Source organism: Bolinopsis microptera, chromosome 10 (assembly GCF_026151205.1).
Source record: "Bolinopsis microptera isolate Bmic1 chromosome 10, MBARI_Bmic_1.0, whole genome shotgun sequence".
In the NCBI taxonomy this organism is placed as follows: Eukaryota; Metazoa; Ctenophora; class Tentaculata; order Lobata; family Bolinopsidae; genus Bolinopsis; species Bolinopsis microptera.
The window spans coordinates 9,902,731-9,927,767 of record NC_087081.1 but is presented as its reverse complement, the minus strand read 5'-3'; the positions used below and the strand labels follow the sequence as shown (position 1 = coordinate 9,927,767).

At 37.8% G+C, this 25,037-nt stretch overlaps 3 protein-coding genes across 3 annotated transcripts in view; all 3 read right to left on the bottom strand.

Annotated features, from left to right (window-relative positions):
• Window positions 1-6,171, bottom strand: part of LOC134821605 (cell cycle checkpoint protein RAD17-like) — a 34,955-nt gene extending 28,784 nt beyond the window's left edge. Inside the window, exons 1-5 of the mRNA XM_063832306.1 lie at window positions 6,008-6,171; window positions 5,200-5,475; window positions 3,933-4,098; window positions 3,635-3,736; window positions 3,003-3,154 (exon numbers count right to left, since the gene is read on the bottom strand). Coding sequence (XP_063688376.1) covers window positions 3,003-3,154; window positions 3,635-3,736; window positions 3,933-4,098; window positions 5,200-5,475; window positions 6,008-6,171 — 860 coding nt within the window. The remainder of the gene's footprint in view (window positions 1-3,002; window positions 3,155-3,634; window positions 3,737-3,932; window positions 4,099-5,199; window positions 5,476-6,007) is intronic.
• LOC134821760 (18S rRNA aminocarboxypropyltransferase-like) overlaps window positions 1-25,037 on the bottom strand; it is a 110,893-nt gene that overhangs the window by 61,665 nt on the left and 24,191 nt on the right. The gene's annotated exons all lie outside the window — the stretch shown is intronic.
• On the bottom strand, window positions 7,572-19,363 carry LOC134821948 (uncharacterized). The gene is made up of 8 exons (XM_063832776.1): window positions 19,252-19,363; window positions 19,020-19,142; window positions 18,764-18,850; window positions 18,525-18,621; window positions 9,227-9,333; window positions 8,852-8,992; window positions 8,550-8,669; window positions 7,572-8,433 (listed from the first exon to the last, which is right to left on the bottom strand). Exons 2-8 carry the CDS (start codon window positions 19,128-19,130, stop codon window positions 8,272-8,274), a joined length of 825 nt encoding a protein of 274 aa, XP_063688846.1. The 5' UTR covers window positions 19,131-19,142; window positions 19,252-19,363; the 3' UTR covers window positions 7,572-8,271.

The window sequence follows — 25,037 nt, the reverse complement described above, 5'->3', positions numbered from 1 at the left end:
TTTTCGTTTCAAGAATACTTAAATCACCAATATTTGTAGTTGGAGTTCAGTAAATCGCGGCAGAATTTAATAATCAGGAATTACTAAGTGGAAAGGTCTGAAACTGAAAAACGTTAACCATACGATATAACTATATAAGAGTTTCATAACTAATTACAATACAGCCTTATCAATTTTCACAGAAACTGCACCAATGGCACAGTCAAGATCGAAAGACGAAACGATAGCCTGCTGTACTATCATTTTATTGATTTCAATGATGAATCAGTGGGGTTAAGATAATCACATTTGTAATAAATAAAACCTCTCTGTACCGTCAATTGTGCTAATCTAAACCGGCCTACCTGGATTACCAGACCTCTTCTTTTCCTCAACAATCAAACCAAGTTGTTCATATAGCATTTGGTGGGCGATGTAAGTACTTATCGAGCTGTATTCAATCACAATACGACACAATACGTGTATATTATATGGCTCTTAATGAGGTTTATGAAACGCTTAAAACCGTGAGAAACCCGGTATAGAGACGTTTTACAGTTTATCACGAAAACGTATACTTGGCATCATGGCTCATTTACAGTTCGAAGAAGGCAAGAACAGACCAGGGAAACTAAGGAACAGCCAGATCCAGGAAGCAAGTGTAAATACACCTTCCAACATCTACTGTGACTTGTTTTGTATTGTACTGCATACCGCTTCATTTGCTATGCGGTATAAAATCACCCCCATATGTCAGGGTCGGCTAAAAGTAAAATCAACAAGGGTAACATACGGGCAAGGATAAGATTTAGATACGAGCGTCGGGAAAGGGGTAGTAAAGAACCGGTAATAATTCATTCAGTAAAATGTTCCACGAGAGTCAGGATATTTTGGAAATTGCTAATAGAGACAGATCCTGATCAGGAAGGATTGTTAATGTTATTGAGGATGTTGATTTGAAATCTGGACGTTGTGAAGTAAAAATACAGGTTCTTCCCGCAGGATATTCGGGGCCCATGATGATCAGCTCGGGATTAATGTGGGACAGATCGAAGAGCATTGAAAAGAGCGAGTTGACATTTTAAGCTTTCTGGTCTTTTCTTGCCTTCTTTGAGCTGTCAAAGAGTCATGAGGCTAAGTAGACGTTTTCGTGATAAACTGTAAAACCTCTCCATACCGGGCCTCTCACGGGAGAAACGAGAAGTGTACGGTATAGAACGTTTCATATACCTCATTAAGGGCCATAATATAATATACACGTATTGCATTGTGTCGTATTGTGATTGAATACAGCTCGATATAATGTACTTACATCGCCCACCAAATGCTATATGAACAACTTGGCTTGATTGTTGAGGAAAAGAAGAGGTCTGGTAATCCAGGTAGGCCGGTTTAGATTAGCACAATTGACGGTACAGAGAGGTTTTATTTATTACAAATGTGATTATCTTAACCCCACTGATTCATCATTGAAATCAATAAAATGATAGTACAGCAGGCTATCGTTTCGTCTTTCGATCTTGACTGTGCCATTGGTGCAGTTTCTGTGAAAATTGATAAGGCTGTATTGTAATTAGTTATGAAACTCTTATATCGTATGGTTAACGTTTTTCAGTTTCAGACCTTTCCACTTAGTAATTCCTGATTATTAAAATCTGCCGCGATTTACTGAACTCCAACTACAAATATTGGTGATTTAAGTATTCTTGAAAGGAAAAATTCACTAAGTTTTTTTGAAAAGCATTTTTCTCCGCGTTTCATGCGATTTGATCACTTTTGGCGGAAAAAAATATTTTAAATTTTCGAAATTTTTCCAAGTCTCGAAAAAAAATGTAAGTGAAAAATTTTCAAAGTTTTTCTAAAACTACTTTTCTCCGTGTTTTAAGCTATTCCGATCATTTTGAGCCAATAAAAATTTTTTAGAATTTTGCTAATTAGCTAATTGATAATTATCCAATTAACTGATAATCTGACGTAAAAATTGTTAGAACAAAAGTTTTTCTTCATGGTAATATGAACACACTCGATTGATCCGAAACCTTTTACGATGTTCACAACTAAAGATATTCGACAAACAAGAAAGGTGGTAAAAAGTGGTAAAGTGGCAAAAAGTGGCCTTAAGACACGTGGAAAAGTTTGGAAAAGTTGGTCAGCCATAAAGGATATCTATTAGGACTCAAAAACGTCAAAAATCCTTTGTAAGCTTTGTGTGTCGGCAGATCGATTTTTTCAGACGGATCTGTCTGTACTAAGTGTCGAAATTGACCTGAAAATCACGGTCACTGGAAAAGTCGATATCTATATCATAATCACTACCCTCTGTAAACTGTTCGTTAAAATATTTATTGAATAACTCACACTGTCCTTGCGGATCGGACCGTAGGCAACCATTGTAGCTGACTGTTTCAGGAATGCGATTAGAGTTTGATTTAGATTTCACAAAAGACCAGAACTTTTTGTTAATGAGATTTCTGTTATCATCATCTTCAAAGTTTGCGTCCAATTTTGCATCAACGAGATTTTTAAAATCCCTCCTAGCTTTGGAAAATTTTAAATATTTTTTTGGATTAGAAGACTGTTTCCATTCGTCATGTAGTCGCTCCTTTTTTCTACATAAATCAAAGACATCTGAGTCAAACCATGGGGGTTGAAATTCATCGGAGACAGATATCTTAGGAATATGTGAATTACAATGAGAAGTGAAAATAGTATTGAAAACTGACCACTTGCATTTCAAATTCATTTTTAATTCATTTCAGTCTTCAGATTTATTCTTGAGTCATCGATAGAATATAATATATAAACTCCTTGATTTTTTATTGCTCCCATTTAATGATTAGTGACCTCAGTGACCTGCTTTGTTTTTTTAATCAATTGTATTGAATGGTACAATTTTTTGTCTTAATATTAATTGGGTTGTATTTCTGGAGGATTTTTTTCGCATTAATTGATCATTTAAGTTTGTTAAAAATTGTGAATGTCTCATTTTTACTTAAACCGGGATTCGCACTTATCGTACTTACTTGGTCATCAGAGTGTCCGCAACAGGGTTGAATGGAATGTTGAGGTGCTCCGGGGGTATCTTGACATTGCTCACACTGTCAGATATTATCAACACAACCGGATACAGTCCTGTCCGGGAATACGTCTTTATTATATCCCAGAATTCTTGAGGCTGTCGGAGGTAGAAGTTGGGTAAGTTCCTCTATCAGCACTATTTTCCTGGGGTCATGATGAATAGCTTAGAGATTTTGTGTGGGCAACAGCTAATTAGATAATTAATTAATTAACAACAGGTAACGGATCAAACTTGGGGATATGTTAGCAAGCAAAGAAAAAAACGGTATGCACTATGCAGATTGCAGCTATAGTTTGTACTTCATAACTATTGACTGGAAACAAAGAAAAGAAGAACTTTGGTAAAACTGTAAATTAATTTTACTTTCACTTACAAGCACTATACATAGCTATAAATGATAATTTCTAAGGTTAAGTTAACAAGTTCCGCTCAGTGCAAATACGAAACGTTCAAATTTGAACACCAAATCTTTATCTGCAGTATTATATGTATCTAACAGTATTTATCTCAAATGGATAGGATCTCTTACCTGGTGGCATGGTTCTTGGTTACACTATGATCCGTATCTCCCAATACTGAGTTATACCGAGATGACGACAGCAGGAAATCTCTGAACTTTGCTACCTCGCTCTCGTAGTGCATTCCTTTCTCGTAAGTCATTATGGGATTTACCCACTCCTGGATAAATGGAAAAGTTAAACATTGGTTAAGTTAAACATTGGTTAAATGACCTCATTGTTGGTTCAAACTGTCAAACTGTCAAATTGGAGAAAAATCGTCTTCCCGTCCCCAATGAATCCTAGTAACCATGGTAACCGGGTAGTAACCTAGTAACCAGGCATTATCCAGTAACCTAGCAATCAACCTGACAAACCTCAAAAGAGCAGCTCATATCATTAGCTAAAGCTCGTACAGTGGCAGATTTACCCACCCCAGGAGGCCCGGATAGGATTATAATCTTGTGTCGTTTGTGAGTCAGTGATTCAGTCAACACTTTTGAGAGTGACTCTATCTTCTTCTTGTGCATGGCAAGGTCACCCCTGAAAATTTAGCAGTGAGTGAGCGGAATATAAGGAAAAACATGTAGTCAATTTGTCATGATAATTTTAATAGATGACGAGCTGGAGGCCAGTCTTACAAGTTCTAATCGGACGTATCAGAGCTACTTCAGTTATTGAGTTATGTCCAATTGAAGGGTAAGACTGGATCTGGAGGAGTAATTTTAGGGCCTACGAAATAATTTCTACCGGTATTTTGTCGAGCTGAACAACCTGCACCCTTTGAACTTCAGCTATCGACTATAAATATCCGTAGGAACTCCATGTAGAATTTTGGGTATTCGATCACTAGAAGACGTTATCTATGCGGTTGACGAACACGGTAGATTGTTCAAATTCCAAAACTTCGGGAGGTCCAAAATTGGTGAAATTGAATTCGAGGAAAGTATTAAATCAATATCAAATATAAACCCTATTCGGTTTTATATTTAACGATCATTCAAAATACTTACATTTCAGGATAATTCAACGACCTGGTGGTTGTAAAGAAGATGATAACATCACAGATTCTTTTACATACCTTAATTCCCAAAAATTTGGGCGACAAAAAATTTGAGCGGGCCTCTCGCCCAAATTTTTTGCAGACCAAATTAATTGCATAAATCTTTTCCGTCTGCTAAATTTTTTGCTAACCAAACTTTTGGCATTTGGCCTGTGGCCCTGAAATCTATAGAAAGATGGCTTTTTCTTCATATCCAAGTGAAGTAATATTTGAAATTTTAGTTTTCTAATCTGTCATTCATGGCTTGACCAAATAAAGAGGCTTATATTTTAGATGAATAGAAATAACTGGAATAGCTAACAGCTACTAATAAAACAAATGGCTAGAGGTACGGATAGCTAGAGATTTAAACAAGATCTGCAAATGGATTATCATCCACCGTAAAGTCTGATTTACAAGCATCAGTTATACCCGACTTCTCAAAGCCTTTCCTTATATCATCTGGCCTCCCTTTTAAATATACAAAAAGTTCGTTGATCCAACGAGCGTGTACTTCACGGATCACTGTCAAGCGGGTATCAATTTTCACATTGTCTGATGAAACTCCTCCATTGATCTGACACACTATGTTTTTCGCGTACCAATCTTCGTACTTATTGCGCATGAATTTCTTAGCCAGTCCATTGATAGATATGTCCAGGGGCTGTAGATGATGGGTCATATTAGCTGGAACTTTCTGTAGGATGCAGTTGTTGGCTGTCATCAGATCTTTTAGTGTCTGTGTGTGTTGGGCCCGAAACACATCTGATATCAGTAGCGCTTTCTGCTCAGGGTTGTTGATGGAGGCTCGAACTGATTCTATGTGGGGAAGAAGGATTTTCTCAAAGAACTGGACACTGGTCAAACCTTTCGACCATCTGGTGAGGCGTCATAATGATAATTGTATGTGAAAGGGGTATGATAAGATATGTGTAAGTAGACTAATAATATAAACTATCTGATTGAGAGACTAAATATCACTATTGTATATCTATCATTTTGTACTGTGCCATCATCACTGTATTTTTTAGTAGTAAATTTCATAATGTGAAACAACTCAGATAAGACTACCAGATAAGACTACCACCTACATGCTTAAAATTGAAAGCAAAATGACTGGAATAATAAGGAATAATAATCCACTAAGGCAAATATCTAACTGAAATTTTAGTGGAAAATCGTTCATTTTTCGAAGAATTTGTGCCCAAATTTTCGGTCGCCCAAATGAGTTCAAATTTTCTGCCCAAATTTTTCGGGCTCAAATAAATTGTGCTCAATATAATGGCACACAAATTTTTGGGAACTAAGGTACCACCCAACATTATAATTCTTACTTTCTTAACGGTCAGTCAACGTGAAGCGTACATATTATTCATGAAATATATTTTGTGGCCCTACTAGATGGTATACCTAGTTTTGGGAGCATGTTTGATAAGCCAGCACTGTTTCTCTTCTCCACTTTGTTTGTCCGTTCTTCTAGCCTGGTCTGTTGTGGAAAGGTTTGCGGAGGAAGCAAAGTCTGATTCAAAGCCCCATTCTTTCGAAGGCTTCCGTGTTGTCAGGCTCCGTGACATTCTAGTAAAATAAGATAACACCTTGAACAAGATACAACTTTACAAGATAAGACCTAGTCAGATAGGACATTGAACAAGATAAGATCTTGAAAAAATAAGACCTTGCAAGAAAGGTGCTACAAGTCACATTACTTTGTTTTTAAAAAAGCGAATCGAGTAAAACTACAACGTACAAATATAGGAAAATAAGTTCAATAAATTACCGAGATCATCATAAAACTTACTTAACAGCAGAAAACTGTAAAACAATTTCAAGTAAACAGGTACAGTAAAACCCCGATTTACCGCAGAGTTTGGGGGAAAGGATACATCCGCGGTAAACTGGGGACCCCAACCGCCAAACAGTGCCCGCGGGGCAGCCACGCCCATATTTGGTCCAAATTAGGCCCAATTTAGCCAAATACCCTGAACATGCCCAAAACCCAGATTTTAGGTGCTCTACTTGTAGCTAGTGGTCCCCTGAACTCGTATATGAAATTACATCAAGATTGGGCAAAAAATGACTGAGTTGTGAGCCAAAAACCATATGACCATATTTGGGCATACGCACCAAATTTGATCGATTTTGGCCCATAAATTGGCCAAATATCAATATTTTTTAATGAAACTAACTTTATATGGAAGGTAAGCCTATAATGCTACACATTCTCTATGATTATCAGCTCAGTATCTACCTAACTGTGGATTCTGTGTTCAAATAATTGCAAAAAATGAACAAAATTGCCCATATCTCAGTCCGCGATATTTGCAAAACTGATTTCGCTCAAAACAATAGAACTCCATAGGGTTTCAATGCAATATTTTTACATGAAATTTTCAGAATCAACGTAGACTCGCCTTTCGACCTTAAGTTTTAATATGGAATTTTGAGTTAGGCCTTTAAAAAAATTTGGCGGCCAAATTCTAAAATTTGAACACAGAATCCACAGTTAGGTAGATACTGAGCTGATAATCATAGAGAATGTGTAGTATAGATTTACCTTCCATATAAAGTTGGTTTCGTTAAAAATATTGATATTTGGCCAATTTATGGGCCGAAATCGATCAAATTTGGTGCGTATGCCCAAATATGGTCATATGGTTTTTGGCTCATAACTCAGTCATTTTTTGTCCAATCTTGATGAAATTTCATATACGAGTTCAGGGGACCACTAGCTACGAGTAGAGCACCTAAAATTTGGGTTTTGGGCATGTTCAGGGTATTTGGCTAAATTGGGCCTAGTTTGGAGAAAATATGGGCGTGGCTGCCCCACAGGCCGCAGGCACCGTTTGACGGTTGGCATCCGGAACCCCCTCAAAAATTCGGTCACCGGTCCTAGTTTGTTAGTTTGTCTGCTATCTCGAAACCAAGTTTCACAAAAAAATCACGGTGAACCCCCCCCCCCCCCCCCCCCTTAAGCCCTATTTGGGAAATGGAAATGGTCGCGGTAAATCGGGCCGGGGTTTGCAGTAAATCGGGGTTTTACTGTGGAAGTCCAGCACTTCTTAATCCCCCACTATCGAGTGCTAACCTTGCTGTCCTCCATAGTGTGCAAACATAACCGAGCTTTAGCTACCACTCCTTTTATAACGGGGGTCACTCCAGCGACTAGGAGGAGACCTTTTCATGTAGCATGTATGTACTATGATAACATAACTAAATAAACTATGTTCGGAATGTAGGTAATAGTTCTGGTGGTGAGGTAGTGAACCAATATCACGGGTCTAAACAAATATGTAGCTCACCTTCCAACCATGTTACTGTTCAATACTATTGTAAATTGGATTCCAATTGTCGGCAACGTAAACTATAATAATACCAATACCAAATCATTGACCATAATAACTTTATAACTTTATAACTTAGCCTAAATACATCGTCATTTATCAAATTACGTATTATAATCTTACCAATCTTCGCACTTTCCATGGCCTATATTCAAGTATTCAAACAGCTTAACACTGAGAATTACAATTACTGCTTTAAAAACAGAGATATCATTCAAACAATGAGCATTAAACCAGCTAGTAAGCTAGTAACCAGCTAGTAAACAGCTAGTTACCAGCTAGTAACCTAGTAACCAGTAACCTAACAATGAGCACTAAAAGCACAGATATCCCTCATTTTCCAGTCTCCTTAACAACCTGTTGGTAAAGTCTCTCGTAACCGTTATCATAATCCTCATCTGTCAGCCCTTCTGGTCGTGCAAAGGGAGGAAGTGTTACACGGTACCCTTTACGAGGCAGCTTGTGGTATTGCTTCGTTAACTCACCACGTGATCCCTGAAACACGTGCGTTAAACTAGTGGTCACGTGATCCCTGAAACACGTGCGTTAAACTAGTGGTCACGTGATCCCTGAAACACGTGTGTTAATCAATTAATTAATTAATTAATTACGTCTGCATTCCTGTCCTCCTGAGCCTGGTACCGGTCAATGTAACCCTTCACTTCCCGTTCTATCCGTTCAGCTTGCCACGCCAGAGTTCCTCCTTCAAAATCTAACTGTGTGTTGTACATCTAGGATAGGGTATTTTGGATGAAATATGGAAGTCTAATACACATGTTTTCAGAATTGTATAATATGTTTCTTGCTATTTTAGTTAGATATGGCTTATCAAGAGATACAGCTTTACGAAGTCAGATTTTAATTTCCACATGAATAATTGGTTAAAATAATTAAGTAGCTAAAGTTAACATACCCTCTGAGTATGTATCTTGTTAGCCTCTGGTAACAAACTGAGCATCTCCCTAGTAGTCTCCCTAACATTAGTCTCCTCAATACCCCCCTCTCCTCCTCCGGCCAATTCTTCTGTTATCCGCTTTTGTTCCTTCTCCAGGATCTGCAAACATTTCATTTATTATATATTTATTAAACTTCAAATGATGAACCATTGCATTGTACCTATAAAACTTTGTTATAATTTGTAAGGGGTATGTAAGCCGTGAGGGGTATGTAAGGATACCTCTGGGTATGTACTATCATGTAAGGGGTACTTCTGGGTATGTAAGAAGTATATATAACAATGTTATGTATGAGGTGTGTAAGGGGTAGGTGAGGGGTATGTAAGTGGTACCTCTGGGTATGTAAGGGGTCTTCTAAGCTGATAACATTCTTCTGGTACGGGGAGTGGAGGAAGACCATTGTTAGCAAACTCAACAACACAGTTCAATCTACTTCTTTCTGTAAAGTTAGCCTTTTTGTTAAAATTACTGTCTATATTATATTATCAGCTGTTAAGTTATATTGAATCAGACCTCCACTAAAAGTGGCCCTATGGCAAGGCTTTAAATAAGAGATTATCGAGGGAAACTGAAAGCAAAACAGCCAGGTACAGTTGCAAGACAAATATTTTAACTGGCCACTTGAACGAACACCGATGCAACAATAAGACAACATCAAGACAACAATAAGACAACATTAAGACAACAATAAGACAACAATAAGACACCATTAACGCAACAAACACCAATAAGACAACAAACGATAAGACAACGTTAAGACAACATTAAGACAACATTAAAGCAAACATTAAAGCAAACATTAAGGCAACAATAAGACAACATTAAGACAACAATAAGACAACAATAAGACAACATTAAGACAACAAACACCGATAAGACAACAAAATATGATAAAATATTAAGACAACATTATGACAACATTAACACAACATTAAGACAACAAACTCATTTAAGACAACATTAAGACAACAAATTCATTTAAAACAACATTAAGACAACAAACTGGTTTAAGACTACATTAATGCAACAAAATGTTTAGAATATGTAATTCTATGATTCCCATAAGTATATTATGTTACTTTTGAAGTGTTTTCTGGTGGTTTATTGTTAATCGTAGTGTGGTATTATATATATCAATAAATCTTCCTAGTATGATTACTATATGATATATTTAAAGTTTTAATTTTTCCTGAATAGATTTGTTTTTGAGATGATTTAGTTGTTTGTTGCTGGATTTTTTTCACCTCACCCTTTAGAACCGCTCTGACATGGTTAGTACCTGGCACTTGTGTCAGTTGCTAACCATATGGGCGGTATACAAGCACAAATTATTTCATTTCATATACTTTAACCCGTTAATTAAAGGATGAGGGGACCTTAGAATTTACTTCCAAATATTCGCGTTTAAGTCCTGTGAAAGTGTGTAGAATCAAAAAATACGCCGGACTGTGAAATCGATAATTCGTGCAATATCACGCCACGCTCCTATTAGCTGATAGCAATTTTGGGCTGTGACGTCACTTATGTGTTAAGACCAACGTGCGCGCGCACCCTTTGCTCGTGTCAACATTTTGTTCTGTTCTGTTTTAATTACGTCGTGTTACCTTTGGCGTTTGCGAGAGCGGTATCTTTGGTTGCACTGAATTAGTCTAAGTTACGAATAATTCTCTTTAATAATAATAGTTAAATGTAAATCAGAAAGGCTTTCTTGTAGTTGTAGTAGGTATTTCTATTTATAAATAGCTAAGATAAGTAGCATCCGCTAACTAAACCACAAACTGCTATTTTGTTTTGACTTGTTTGAAACCCGATATGGACACAATTAAAAAGAATGTATGATGTAGTAGAAGACATTTTACTAGCTGGCCCTTGGCGCCTCTAGTCCTATCTGAGTACGCACGTGCGGTTTGACACTGCGCGTGTACCGGCCTTTAGTTGTACACTCATTTATAATTTACCGTTTTAGTTTGCTGTGACTTGAGTGTAAAGCGTAACGAATGTGGATGTGTTCGTCTGCTATGCTTGGTATAATATTGCTCCACCCTTAAAGCAACTTACTGTTATATCATGTTTCAATCGAAATCAATTCTTCTTTATGGTATATCTAATGAAAAAACTAGTTACTAAATAGTTCTAAGTAATCAATGTTCCCTTTTTCCATTATAAATCAGACGTCCACCCATGATCTACTCATTTCAGGTGCAGCTTATTCGCCGGTGGTGGCAGCCCAGGGGGCACTCAGCACATCCCCCTGATCAATCCACAGTCATGAACAGAACTGCAACACCACCACTCGAAACCAGACGCTCGCCCAGAAACAACTCTCCTGCAGCATCTGCTAAGGCTAAGGCTACCTCACCTCATTCCCCTAAAGTGTCTAATCCTCTTCGCAGGAAGAGCCCCCTCACAAGCAAGGCCAATCAGAAGAACCCTGCAGCCAGCATCTCAGGACGACGAAGATCAAACAGCCTGCCAACTAAGTCAGCTGATAAGCAGGTCACTGTTTCCTCACCGGGACTATCAACATTACAGCCACCTACATCTCTTACCCTAAAAATTAGTCCTAGCCTCATAATAGACCCTGGCAGCCTAAGGGGTAGTCCTCACAGCCCTATGAGTCCTATGTACAAACCGTTCCCACCCTTCCATACTGAAGAAGAAGAAAAAGATCAGCCAAGTCCAAAGCAACGTGCCATTAAAGGTAACTGTCCCTGTCGAGCAAGCTCTGAGGGCAAAGAATGGCTTCTCAAATGTTGCAGGTGCTCTCAGCATTGGCACGCCTCTTGCAGTAACCTTAAGGGAGCAAACCAGATTGGTCAGATTGATCTTGATGCCATCCTTCAGTACTGGGAATGTCCATGGTGCTTCACGTCAATCCATTCCAAGCCAAACAGCAGCACCTCAGCTAAATTGGATGAAGCTCTCAAGTCTAGTGTTGACTACAGTAAGAATATCCAAGCTGTATCTGATGCCATCTCAAGTGCTGTATCTTACAGCATGCCTACCGTGGAGATTTCATCGTTGGAAGCAAGACTTTCGCAACTGAGTGGAGAGATCCACTCCTTCCAGAAATCTAGGAATCATTCCACCTCTGCCTATGCTGCAGCAGTTATACAAGAGAGTAAACCATCAGTAGCTCTCCCTAAATGTGTAAGGGTGCCGTTAAAGGACTACCAAGTAGACATCTTGGACGAAGAACTGCTTGACGAGGTATCCAGATTTCTCACTGAGTGCTAACCAGATGAATGGAAGGTCAGAGCTCAAATACGGCGAAAGCTACACTTATTCCGGAGACTCAAATCCCCCGTCCTCACCAGCCATCCCACCAGTATTATCAGCAGCCATTGATAGAGTCACTTCTCAGTGTAAACTCACGCACAAGCCTAACTCTGTACTTATAAACTACTTCCCTCCAAGTGGTACAGAGGAAAGTATGTTACCCTTCCACTGTGACGACGAGCCAGAGATTCTTGCTGGCTCTGATATAGCAACAATTTCCATAGGAGAAGTTAGAAAAATAAGTTTTATGCCCATCCATGAAGGACAATCACCTACAAAAAATACTGAAATGTCCCTAGAATCGAACTCAGTCTACACCATGACACGTTTCTCACAGGCATGGTTCAAACACGGGATTAAACCCACCCAACAGACTCCGGTAAACCCGTCTATGGGCCGGTATTCCATTACCCTTAGAGCAATTGACAAAAAATTTAGGAGAAGCACCATCATACTTGGAGATTCGAACACCAAAACAATAAAGTTTGGTAGTGGTGCTGGAACAATGGGTCAATCATTCCCGGGTGAAAGAGTTAAGGCAAGCAAAGTTAGTTTGATTGACCCTTGTCACTGTATCGGATACAGCAACGCTGTTCTTGTTTGTGGTACAAATGACCTCCGAGCAGACAGCCTTAGAGGAGAAAATTCAATCCATCAGCTGGTTGACATTCTCCACATGAAAATCCAACAGATAAAAAAGCTCTCCCCTAGGATCAAAGTTTTTGTAGCAGCAGTCCTTCCAACCAGGCTACCTCAAATGAACGAGAATGTCATGACCTTCAATCGGCTTGTTGGAGAAATGTTGAGTGCCAACTTTAACCAGAGTGTGTGGCACCTTGGAGTTGGACACTTTTTAGATGGCAAGGGACTCCTTGCCACCAACCTGACCAGAGGTGGTGATGATATTCACTTAGGAGTTTATGGTATTACCAAATTTGTGAGGTGTGTGAAGCATTGGGTGTATGTGAGAGAGAGGCAAGAACGGACAAGACGTGGAAAACACAACCAGTCAGTGGGGTCTAACAACCCCACTTAGTAAAAATGATTATGAAAATTATTAAAGATGTGTGTGAGCCATGCAGTAGATCTATTAATATCGGACAACCTTTACTAGAGTGTGAAAACTGTAATAATGCCATTCATACTAAGTGTTTCAAATCAGCTAAATATTCATGCAAAAATGGACTATGGATGTGCTGCGAGGTCTGCAAAGAACGGTACTGCCCATTTCCATCTGATGAGGAATCTATTGATTCTGATAGATTCTATGATAATAGAAACCAGGAGGATGCCTTAATTGCATCATATGCCCATATACTTGAAAGTTGCCGTCGCTACTCTAAACTCGAGTTCTTAAATGCAATCAAGCAGCTCAATTCCTCAAAAAAATCTATGTTATCAACTTTATTCTACAATATAGATGGAAACGCATCTAACTTTGATAGCTTCCTAATTGAACTCAAAAGTATAGGGCACTCGTTTGATATGATTGGTCTTGCTGAAACCAATACTGATCCTGCACAGCAGGGTCTGTACCAAATTCCAGCATACACAGGATTCTATCAAGAAACATTGGCAGGTAAGAAAAAAGGCACAGGTGTTGCACTCTATGTATCTGACCATTTAAACACTGTGGTCTTAGAAAATGTATCACACTGTACTACAAATATTGAGAGTCTCTTTGTTGAAACCACAGATAGCGCAGGCTGCAAAATTGTTCATGGAGTCATCTACCGACCCCCTAATGGCTGCTTTGATAGCTTTTGCGAAACCCTTGAATTACTTGCAAAGCAGCTAAATGGGAAAACTGTCAATTTGTTGGGAGACTTTAACTCAAACATACTTAATATATCTACCAGTTCCCAGCTCTTTGAGGATACTTTATACAGAAATGGCTTTTACCCGACTATCTCCATTGCAACACATTTTCGTCAAAACTGTAAAAGTTCCTGCATCGATAACATTTTAACAAATAAAATTGAGAATATAGTCTTATCAGGTGTTATTGAAGAACGGCTTGGTGAGCATGCCCCTATATTTACCTTCACTTCAGTAGAGACCCCTCGCAATACAGAGCCTCAGAAACATGTCCGCTATTATGATTACTCAAGTTCCAAATTAAAAAGCTTTGTATCTGAACTTGAGGTGAGGGTAAACCAGCTCACTCCTTCAACAAAATTTGATGAGTTCACGGCATGTTTTGACCAGACACTTGACAAACACTGCAAACTGGAGGTACCAAAAGTGACAAAAAGAACTCCCAAACTTAACCCATGGATTACAGACAGTATCATCCAGTCTGTAGAAAGAAAGCATGAACTGCGTAAGGAGTGGTCTGACACCGTTACTAATAAGAACCCTGGTGGTAATTTCTTGCTCTACCAAGTATTTAGTGATTATCGTAGGATGCTCAAAGCTATCATTAAAGCTGCCAAACGTTGGCATTACTGTAACGAAATCGTAAACAACTGTGAAAACAGCAAGAAAACCTGGCAAATTATTAACGAACTCAGGGGCAAAAAGAAGAGGCAAACCAAGCCCCCATTTATCATTGATAACCAAAGAATAGTTGATAGAAGAGCAATTGCTAATGGATTCAATGCTTGGTTTGTCTCTATTGCACCAACGCTGAATGAGACACTGCATAATCTATCTGATGGCCTGCCTATATTACCCATGAAAACTTTCTATGACTTCCTGAACCCAAGAAATGAAAAAAATATTAGGCTAGAAGATTGCTCCTCAAACGAAATATTGAAAATCATAAGCGAGTTCGAAAATGGTAAAGCCAGTGACATTCCCATAAGTGTAGTAAAAAAGTCATCTCATGTAATCGCACCTGTATTATCGAATTACTTCAATATCCTTATGACCAAAGGTATATTTCCTGATGTCCTGAAAACTGGTAAAATAACACCTGTATATAAGAAAGGTAACCCAGAAGAAATTGAGAACTACCGTCCTATCTCCACACTGTCCGTCTTCGGTAAGATCTTTGAAAAGCTCATATATTCTAGAATATACGGATTTGTTAGCTCCCAGGGAGTTATATCGAAGACGCAGTTTGGATTTAGGAAATCTCACTCTACATCTCATGCAGTCAATTACTCTGTAAATTTGATTACGAAATCTCTTAAACTTAAGAATCATGTTTTAGGAATATTCATTGACCTAAGCAAAGCTTTTGACACTATCGACCATTCAACACTTCTTATAAAACTAGAGGGATGTGGAGTGAGAGGAGTTGCAAATAACCTCATTAAAAGCTACTTGACAAACAGGCAACAATACACCGAAGTTGTAGGAGAAAAATCAGATACCCTATCTATTCAATTTGGTGTCCCACAGGGTTCAATTCTTGGACCTCTCCTATTTCTTCTTTATATGAACGACATCACAAACAGTTCTAAACTAGGATCATTTGTTACCTTTGCTGATGATACCAATATATTTGTTGTCGGAAAAACAAAACGTGAGGCATATGAACGAGGAAATGAGCTTTTGTCATCATTAAAGTCTTATATGAGAGCGAATAAGTTACATATAAACATGTCTAAGTGCTGCTACATACACTTCAAACCCACCATGGCAGGTTCTAAGTTAGAGACTTTATCACACCCTGAAGTTGTATTAACTATAGACAACTTTCCAATCAAAAAGGTTTCATCCGCAAAATTTCTGGGTGTTATAATTGACGAGAACCTATCATGGGAAGATCACATCAAAGCACTTAAGCGAACTCTAAATCATTCCACATCCACTTTATGTAGACTTCGCTGCTCCCTTCCAGAATTTCTACACCAACAATTATATTATACTCTGTTCGAATCACATCTTTCCTACTGTATATCTGTATGGGGTGGGGCAGCGAAACAACGTATAAGCTCATTATTTACTGCTCAGAAGTACTGTCTCAGAGTACTATTTGGTGACAGGCTGGCGTACCTTGATAAGTTTAAGACTTGTGCACGTACTAGGCCTATAGGACACCAGAAACTTGACCAAAAATTTTTCATAAAAGAGCACACCAAACCGATATTTAAGCATAATAATATTCTAGCTATACACAATCTATATACATACCACAGTTACCTCGAGCTCTACAAGATAATGAAATTCCGTGCTCCAATATCCTTACATGAAGGTTACACGTGTTCCTCGAGGAAACCCTGCCTTCTAATCTGTCAGGCAGACCCACCTGACAATCACAACACTAGATCAACCAAAATTTTTAACATTTTAACCCCAAAATTCAGAATGACTGACTTTACTACTAGTGTAATGTGCTTGCGAGGTAAGCTAAAACGTGCGCTATTAACGAATCAACATAATCACGCCCTGCTTGATTGGACTGTCAAAGATTTTGACTGCGCAAATCTTATTTCCCAAACATTATAACTGGCTGGTCACACACATCTCAATTAAAATTACCCTAGGCTACTGTTTTCCAAGTCTTGTCCTGTGAGTAAAGTATGTGTGAGAAAGTTTTAATAAAATTATTGTATATTTACTTTTGAATTTTAAAAATCTAATTTGAGAATGAAGTTTAAAGAAATTTTAATTAGCACTGTATAGTTTAAGATATTTATAGCTTATTATAACCATTGATATAAAGGCCATAATCTTTCGCCAGCTCTCCAATATCCACCTTGAAAGCTTGAAGCTGCATTTTATATCCTTGAACTACACAATATAAACCAAAGAATGTTTTAGTGTAGACTTTTTGTCACAACAAGACTGCAACCTATAATAACAACTATAAACAGAACCCCTAATGTCTGCTTACAATTTTTCTTCTAGTCCTAATCTGAGCCTTGTCTCTATAAACTTAACTGAACTAGCGTTTCGGTGTGTGCAAAAGCTTCCAGGCACGCGCATTCCTTGCCCCGTTAGTTACCTGTCCTTCCAAAACCAAACTAGCAGTCAAGGACAAAAAGTCATACACCAAATGGGCATTATATTTTATGAATTGTTTTACATCTTTTTATTCTGTAAAAATGTGCTAAAATTAAATTTCTTGTTTCATTGAAAATTTCTTGTTTCATTGAATAGTTGCAAATCTTGCTTACATTATAAGTAGTGTCACATAGTGAGTTAGAACTTAAAAGCTTGGTGCTTGTGCTTGTCCAACTGGAATGAAGACATGCATTTCATACCTACCCGATCCATTTTTATTAGGACCGTGTTGTGCTGATATGACATGTTGATATATCAACTGTGGTACGAAACAGGGAGTTGCTAGGTGTTATGTTGGGAGCTATAAATATACATAATTTACATGCCTTTCTGTGTGACTTCAATCTTATTCCAGGTGTATCTCGGCTCATGGTTATCGTAGGGTGATAATTCTTCTTTTTTCAACCGGTCACAAAAAGTCTCCTCTTCATTGGTTATAGGCTCGTTAGTATCGTAAATTGTTAATTTATTCTTAATAAGTAATTTAGTCGGCCCGCACGCTCATTTTACCTGTATTTCTATATGCGCGGATCAGAGCAACTCACATAATTGACGTCACAGGTTCAAATTGTTTTGGCTGGATATCTCGGCGCGCGAATGAAATACAACTTTGCGGATTTCACTAAAGTGGTTTATACGATTAATGTAATAAAAGGATTTGCACGAGAAAAAAACTTTTTCTAAGGTCCCCTCATCCTTTAAAAGTCGGTTTAACTTTTAATCCCTTCGGCCGGGATTTCACTGCCGCAGTTTAAAAGGGTAGGATTATTAAGGGGGCCGGGGGGTCTTCATCAAAATTCTCTCGAAATTGACTTTACAGTTGTTTCTGATAGAGGGGAGTGATATCTATCAGCTGTTTTTAGTCCCATGGAAAAATATTGTTCCTAGCCGAAATTATTGCCGGTCAAGAGCTAAGACGCGGATCACAGTTGATGAAGTAAAATATAATTTGACAAAGTAAAATATATTCGAAGAAATAGTGTTATACATAATTTGTTGCCTTATTAAGTTTGTTACTGATGTCTTAAAAGAATTTGTTGCTTTAATGTTGCCTTAATGTTGCCTTAATGTTGTCTTAATGTTGTCTTAATGTTGTCTTATCGTTTGTTGTCTTATTGGTGTTTGTTGCGTTAATGTTGTCTTAATGTTGTCTTATTGTTGTCTTAATGTTGTCTTATTGTTGTCTTATTGTTGTCTTAATGTTGCATCGGTGTTCGTCCTAGTTCCCTTTTAACTATTGTAGGAATTTATCGACAATTTTGGGGAAAGAGATGAAGTGAGACATATCAGAGAATTGTGTTAACTACAAGTCGGGAGTAATAATATGTACTTGATTAGTAAACCAAAGATTTTAGTGAAACAAAGAATTTCAGAGTTAAGAGAAGTAAAACTGACCATTAAAACCAACAAACTGGGTGCGGATGAGTTCACCATCCACGTATTCTAGTTGGGGCACTAGCTCATTGTATATCTTGTCAATGTGATATTGTCTCTAAAGGGATGGTGAATTTGAATTAGTGCAGAATTATCATACTACCATCAAGGCAAATTTATGTAAAAGCATTTAGAAAAGCTTCAATTTAAGAATATAAGGATCTCCCTCAAATCGGGTGATTATATATGAAAATACTTACATGCTTGTTGAGCCGAAGGAAGAGAATATCCTCTATGTCCTTTCTTGCTTCTTCCACTTCAGGGCCTAAAAATGCTAATTCTAAAACCTGAAAGGTAATTCATTCTCATCAAAACAAGTAATAACTGATTTACTTTAGTGATGGACCAGGGCAGAATATTAGTCGGGTGCAGCATTTAAAGGTTAAAGTAATTATGAATTAATATAATTAATTAATATAAGCAAAAACACAATTGAAATTCACAAATAATCCATACTCGGTTGCCAACAACTGTTGCCCATTTAGCAACATAAGCAGTAGTTTCCTGCCGATCTTGCTCAATGAGCCTACACAACCATCTAGCATTCTCCTGGTTACGTCTATCCATTGTCCTGAAATCCTGAAGAGTTTTCGATACAAAATTGCAACTATTGAAGAGTCATATTATTGTATCTAATTTGATTTATATTAAATGGACAGCAGGTTTACCAAACAAAATTTATACACACCTCTTTTCTGAATCGATGATGCCATCTAACTCTCAGTCTCAGCCAAGGATGAATAAAGTTTCGTTTAGTTATGGGGACCTTCCTAGCAAGATCCAACGTTTTGCTACCACTCATAGCTGGCAGAGAAATTGAGTGAAATTTGATGATGACATGGTATTGTTCAATTCAACTTGAAATACTCCAAAGAAAAGGCAAACTGAAAATAATAGTCTAATTGCAACAACTCCAACAGCTGTTTTTGTAAACAATATTTCTCAATTTTAAAAGAATAATAATATTATTCTTTTAAAATTGAGAAATATTTGATTACAAAAACATGGTCTGCTTTACAAAATTCATAAATCAAACTAAAATGTTTGGAACAAAGACCCATTAAAAATGTAATCAATTATGTTTCCCACTACTATATAGGTTTTTTAGCAACAGGTATTAAACTTAAGATACTCATCACATCATCACACATGTCTACAAAATATCATCGCACTTGCACTATGTGAAAAAATATATCTAAACTGTCTATTTGTCTATATTGACAAAGTTCTTTCTCGCCCCTCTGTCTCCCCAGAGAGAAATCACCATTGTTCTTAAGATTTCAAACCGAAGGCGCTTCCTAATATATCCCACAGCATCCGCATACCTTTGACCTGTGTGGTACTCCATCTAATATATAAACTAATTATAACACTAATTATAACACTACAAATCTATTACATTTATTGAGGTATGACCAAAATGACCAACATGACAAAAATGTAATGTAATTGGAGGTATCAAATCTATTCAATCAACTTCAATCAACTTCAATCAACTTCAATCGACTTCAATTATCTTCAATCAATCTATTTATCTACAACCAACTCAACATCATGAACGATTCATTGGAAACATTTTTCGGTAAATTATTGATGGATTGTGATAAAAAATGTACTTGTACATTTTTTATCACATTCCATCAATAATTTACCGAAAAATGTTTCCAATGTTCAGATCTTGAAACTCGCATGAAGTTTCTGGAGCAATGTTTGAATTCGATTTTAAAAATCTTGGACCTAATTTTTTGACTATTTTTCCAGGTCCAAGATTTTCTAAATCGAATAAAAGATTTTCTAAGCCTAAAGGCAGTGGCGTAACGTTGCCTGTTGGCGCCCCCCTGCCGAAAAGGCGCCCCCCTGTTGGCGCCTCCTCCCCTTTTGGTGCCCCTCCCTAAAATTGAACAAATTAGGTGATTTTAGAGGATACGCCGGTAAAAATCTCTAAAAAAGTGTGTATCTAGAGCAAAACGCGCAGTTTTGCTAGTACTTTAGTTAAGTTTTCGAAATTGTCCCACATTCAAACGACGATTTGGCGCCCCCCTAAGACGGCGCCCCCTGCACAGCGGGGTCAGCGGGGCCCTTCGTTACGCCACTGCCTAAAGGCCTATGTCAAAATTCGGCTCGACACTTCTCTTCTAAATGATCCCTAGAACATATCCTGAAAGTTTCAGGGTGATTGCTCAAAAAATGTAGGAGAAGATAGATTTTTAGACTCGATTTTCAGAAATTGCGATTGAAAATCGCTCGCGCAATACAATTACACATGAGCGCTGACCTTTGACCAGCGATAAGTTTGGCTATGAACAATATTTTTCCAGGGGACCAAAATCAGCTGATAGATATCACTCCCCTCTATCAGAAACAACTATAAAATCAATTTCGAGAGAATTTTAATGAAGACCCCCCCCCCCCCCCCCCCCCCGGCCTCCTTAAGGAATGATCTTTTCTAGGATCCAAGGTAGTATTTGGACATTTACTTGAAATCTGGCAAAGAAAGTAGCAGTAGGTTGTTTATATCATTTACAGCAATATATGTGTACTAAAGGGTATCTTTACAAGATTCTTTTTTGGGGCAGGGATTCTCCTCATCCATCACGGATAATTGATAATGAGGGGTGAGGAAACCCTGCCAAACGATCTGTAATCTTGCAAGATCCAAGAGTGCCCTTCATTACACATTAGGTAGTGCATCGTGAACCAAAAATGTATCCAAACCCACAATCAATACGTAATAAATCATTTTACCATTGCATCACATTGAAATGATCTTGTAAGGAACTCAATACCAAATCGGTATATTTATATACTATATAGGTATCTCAAAACCATTGTATAGTAGTAGTACTATACTCTACTCCACTTAACTGTACTTGATGTAACATTGTTAACCACAGTTATATCAAACTTCCCCAAACAAGACATGGACGTGAGACATGGACACTGAATAAACCGTGCAGAGAAAAAAAAGAATTACGGACGTGTGTTAATGAAAAATTTTTGGTAGCGCTCGATTTTATTTTTAAATTTTTTGGTCTCCAATTCCGCGAAATTTTTTTTCTTGAAATCGCTGTAAAAATTTGTTTTCACGCTGTTAAACTATTAAATAGTATTACTGAACAGTATTCTAAAAGTTTTCCGTCAAAAATATTGTTCAATATTGCCTTAGGAGGCCAATAAAATTTTGCGCGCAAAAAACTTTTTTTCGGACAGTTTTTCGAAATTTTGACCGGTTACCATTATCAATTTTGTTATTTCATTGATGTCAACATGTGCGGCTCATTTAATATTATTAGTAACCAGAACACCTAAATTTTTAATTTAAGTTTACCTATAAAAAATTTTGAAAAATCTCAAAAAAAGGCCATTTTTTGGTCCAAAACCACTTTTAATCGATTCTACGGTCAACAAGAATTGCGCCCGTTGTTTTGTTTTGGCGGACGCTAGATTTCCATTCACTATAACTTTAAGTATAAGCTCCAATCAGCTCACCTCATAATAATAATATTAATAAATTATGCATTAAATAGGGGAAACATTTGAAATTCAATTAAAATGCAAAAGACTGTAAGCAAAAGTAAACTATACTTGTGTACACATCAATACATACGTTGCATGCCACTTTTCGAGCATTAAAATACACTGGCGCCGCACATTCATTGACCAAAGGCTATCTATGCATCACCCCCTGCAAGCAATCTTCGCGCACGCGCGCGGTTTTTTCGTTGCATGGTAACGAACGGAAGGAATACAACATACTCAAACCCACCTACTGCAATCTCCAAAATCCACGTTTTTCTGCAAAAACCTCCATTTGTAACCTTTCACTAGTGCCTTTTTACAAAAGGGTGTGAACGAAAAAAATACGTTTTTTAAGATGGGTCTGCAGGTGATTTTAGTGTTCACATAGCCATGTGTTAGGGGGTGCACGATAAAAATAAACTTGCTCGGATTTTCAAAATTTTTGTACCATTGTTTTCTAGAGACTGTGAGAATTTTCACAATACCAAATTTGTTATACCTTTTTGGAATGATCAGTGAGTTTCGCCTAGGTGCCAAATTTGATGGTGCGCGGCTTTTGGAGCAAAATTAGGTGTAAAAGTCGCGTAATTTGACGAAATTCGTTGATTTTTGTCGTATTATTCTATCATATCTTCAGTTCCTGAACATGAATCATGCTGAAAATTTGTCAGAACCTTCCAATCATACTTAACTACCAAACCTAATTTAGTTGGGAGAGATTGGCCTTGATTAAGTGGTCTAAAAATGACAAAATAGGTATAAATCCGTTGATAACTCAAATTCTGACCATCGAAATTGCTCAAACTAAATTAGGTTCAGTAAAACATAAGTGTTTACATACGCTGACCAAATTTCAACCAAATTGTTATATGGGAAGTATTATAACTTTTTGATTGTTTCCGAAATAATGTGCTGGCCGAAATAAGAGCTAAAAAATCATTCAATGGTCAGCGCGCGCGTCTTACAGTCGATGGCGCACTGCCTACATGTGTATACGCGTATTGCGTGACGCGCTTGTTTCACAAGTTGAATATATATCCTTTGCCGCCTACGGCGGTCGTGCGCTACTGCAAGCGAGAGGGCTCTGGTTAGAGCAAATTTTAGTGTATCGAGCAGAAAATCCCCGTAAGAGCCTCTACTATAATTAGGCACATTTTGTGTTTTGGTTCATAATAGAGGTCTGTATCTCGATCAGAAGCCGAGATAATTTATAGTGGGGGTCGCGATATGGGTGCGGTCAAAAAGGGCGTGATTCCGAGAAATGCCCCACCGGTGAAAAAGTGTACCCGAGTAATTAGTGTTATTTAGGGTCATATAAATCGGATTACATCGAGAAACTCCGCGGACGTCAAAAATTTCACTTTGGTTTATATGGTTTTGCCGTACATTCACGTGAATTTACGGCTGCAAAACCATAAAAACCAAATTTTTACCCTACAGGGTAAATATGCTTCCACGGAGAGTTATGGGCAAAAAACCGTTTTGGTCACGTGACAGGCTAGTAAAACATGAATTCGATTGTTTAGGGCTCAGGTTAGGGTTAGGGTTGTGGTAGGGGTTATTGTTAGCTTCGGAGTTATGGTTAGGGTTGGGTTCCGGGATTAGGGTTTATGTAAAATCGTTTTGTACGGCTGCAAAACTGCATAAAAACCAAAGTCACGTGAAATTTTTGGGCGAGCGAATTAGTAAGAGCCCGGATTTATCCTATACTACAGCATTTTGTTACGATTTATTATATTTTATTTTTACCTCATTTTTAAAAAGATCACCAAAAATGTTCCGTGAAAAATTTGGTCCGTGAAAAACTTTTCCTCGAAATTTTTTCCAATAAGGTATAGCGAAAGGATCGAGGGTGGTTAAGCCGTGAGATTTATAAAAAATATAACCGTCATCCAATGATGATTACAGATTAGGACACGTCAACTCGTTTTTATTAGTATTGGCATTGCCCACTTTAAACAAAGCAACATTCATCGTACCTTGTTTTATAAAACCAATAAACATATGCTATTGCTAATGTGTAATGTACAATGTAGAGTGTACACTACTCAAGGTTTAGGTAGCCGTTACAATTGGTTCTAAGGACGTAAGGTTATCACTGAAAGTTAAAGTTTCTTACTCCTTATAATGCAGAATGACAGTACGAGCATGAGCACGGTTTAAATTTAATCCCTTCACCGCCGGGAAAGAACACGGTTTAATCCCTTCGCCGCCGGAGTACTCCTTACAACATGAACAATTCTATGATGATGATCACGCAGACTGAATAAATTATATTGTATGTTTATTGCCCCACTTACTGGGCCGCGCTCAGCCTGTCATTCCGTCTAATCTCTATGTTTATGAACATAATAGCCTGAGGTCCCAAGGCTATGCCCCACCTCATCAGAAACACTAACTCAACTGAAGTAACCTAATTGAAAGTTATTTCCAAATTAATAAATACCAAATTCACTGTCCTTTTCACCGGTGCAGTCATTGTCAAGGACAAAAGAAAATCGCGATTATTTAGGCCAAAAATCGCGGCGCCGCGACATGCCAAACTAGGCGAAAATCGCGGCGAAAGATAGTGTACTTGCAGAGCAAAGTTACATGTCATATATTCGTTAACTAGGCTAGTTAGATTAGCTATAAATACTAAGTTGTAGATTTACAACCTACCAGGACGCGCGCCGAGTTGGACTCGTCGACGGTCCAGAGCTTGCTTTTAGATCAGCCCTTCCAGACGATCTCGAAGGTTCCCCCCAGCTCGCCAGAACGGAACTCGATGTTCCACTTCGAATCTGTAGCTGTACTCATACACATAATATTATAAGTTAGCTTGTGTTAATATTTTACCATACTACACGCGTTGGGCAGGATCAGGACTGCTTCCACTCGAGTTTTAATTAAGAAATTTTGAAAGCTCAAATATTACAGTGAATCGAAAAGAGAGAGCCAAAAATTCGGGCATAT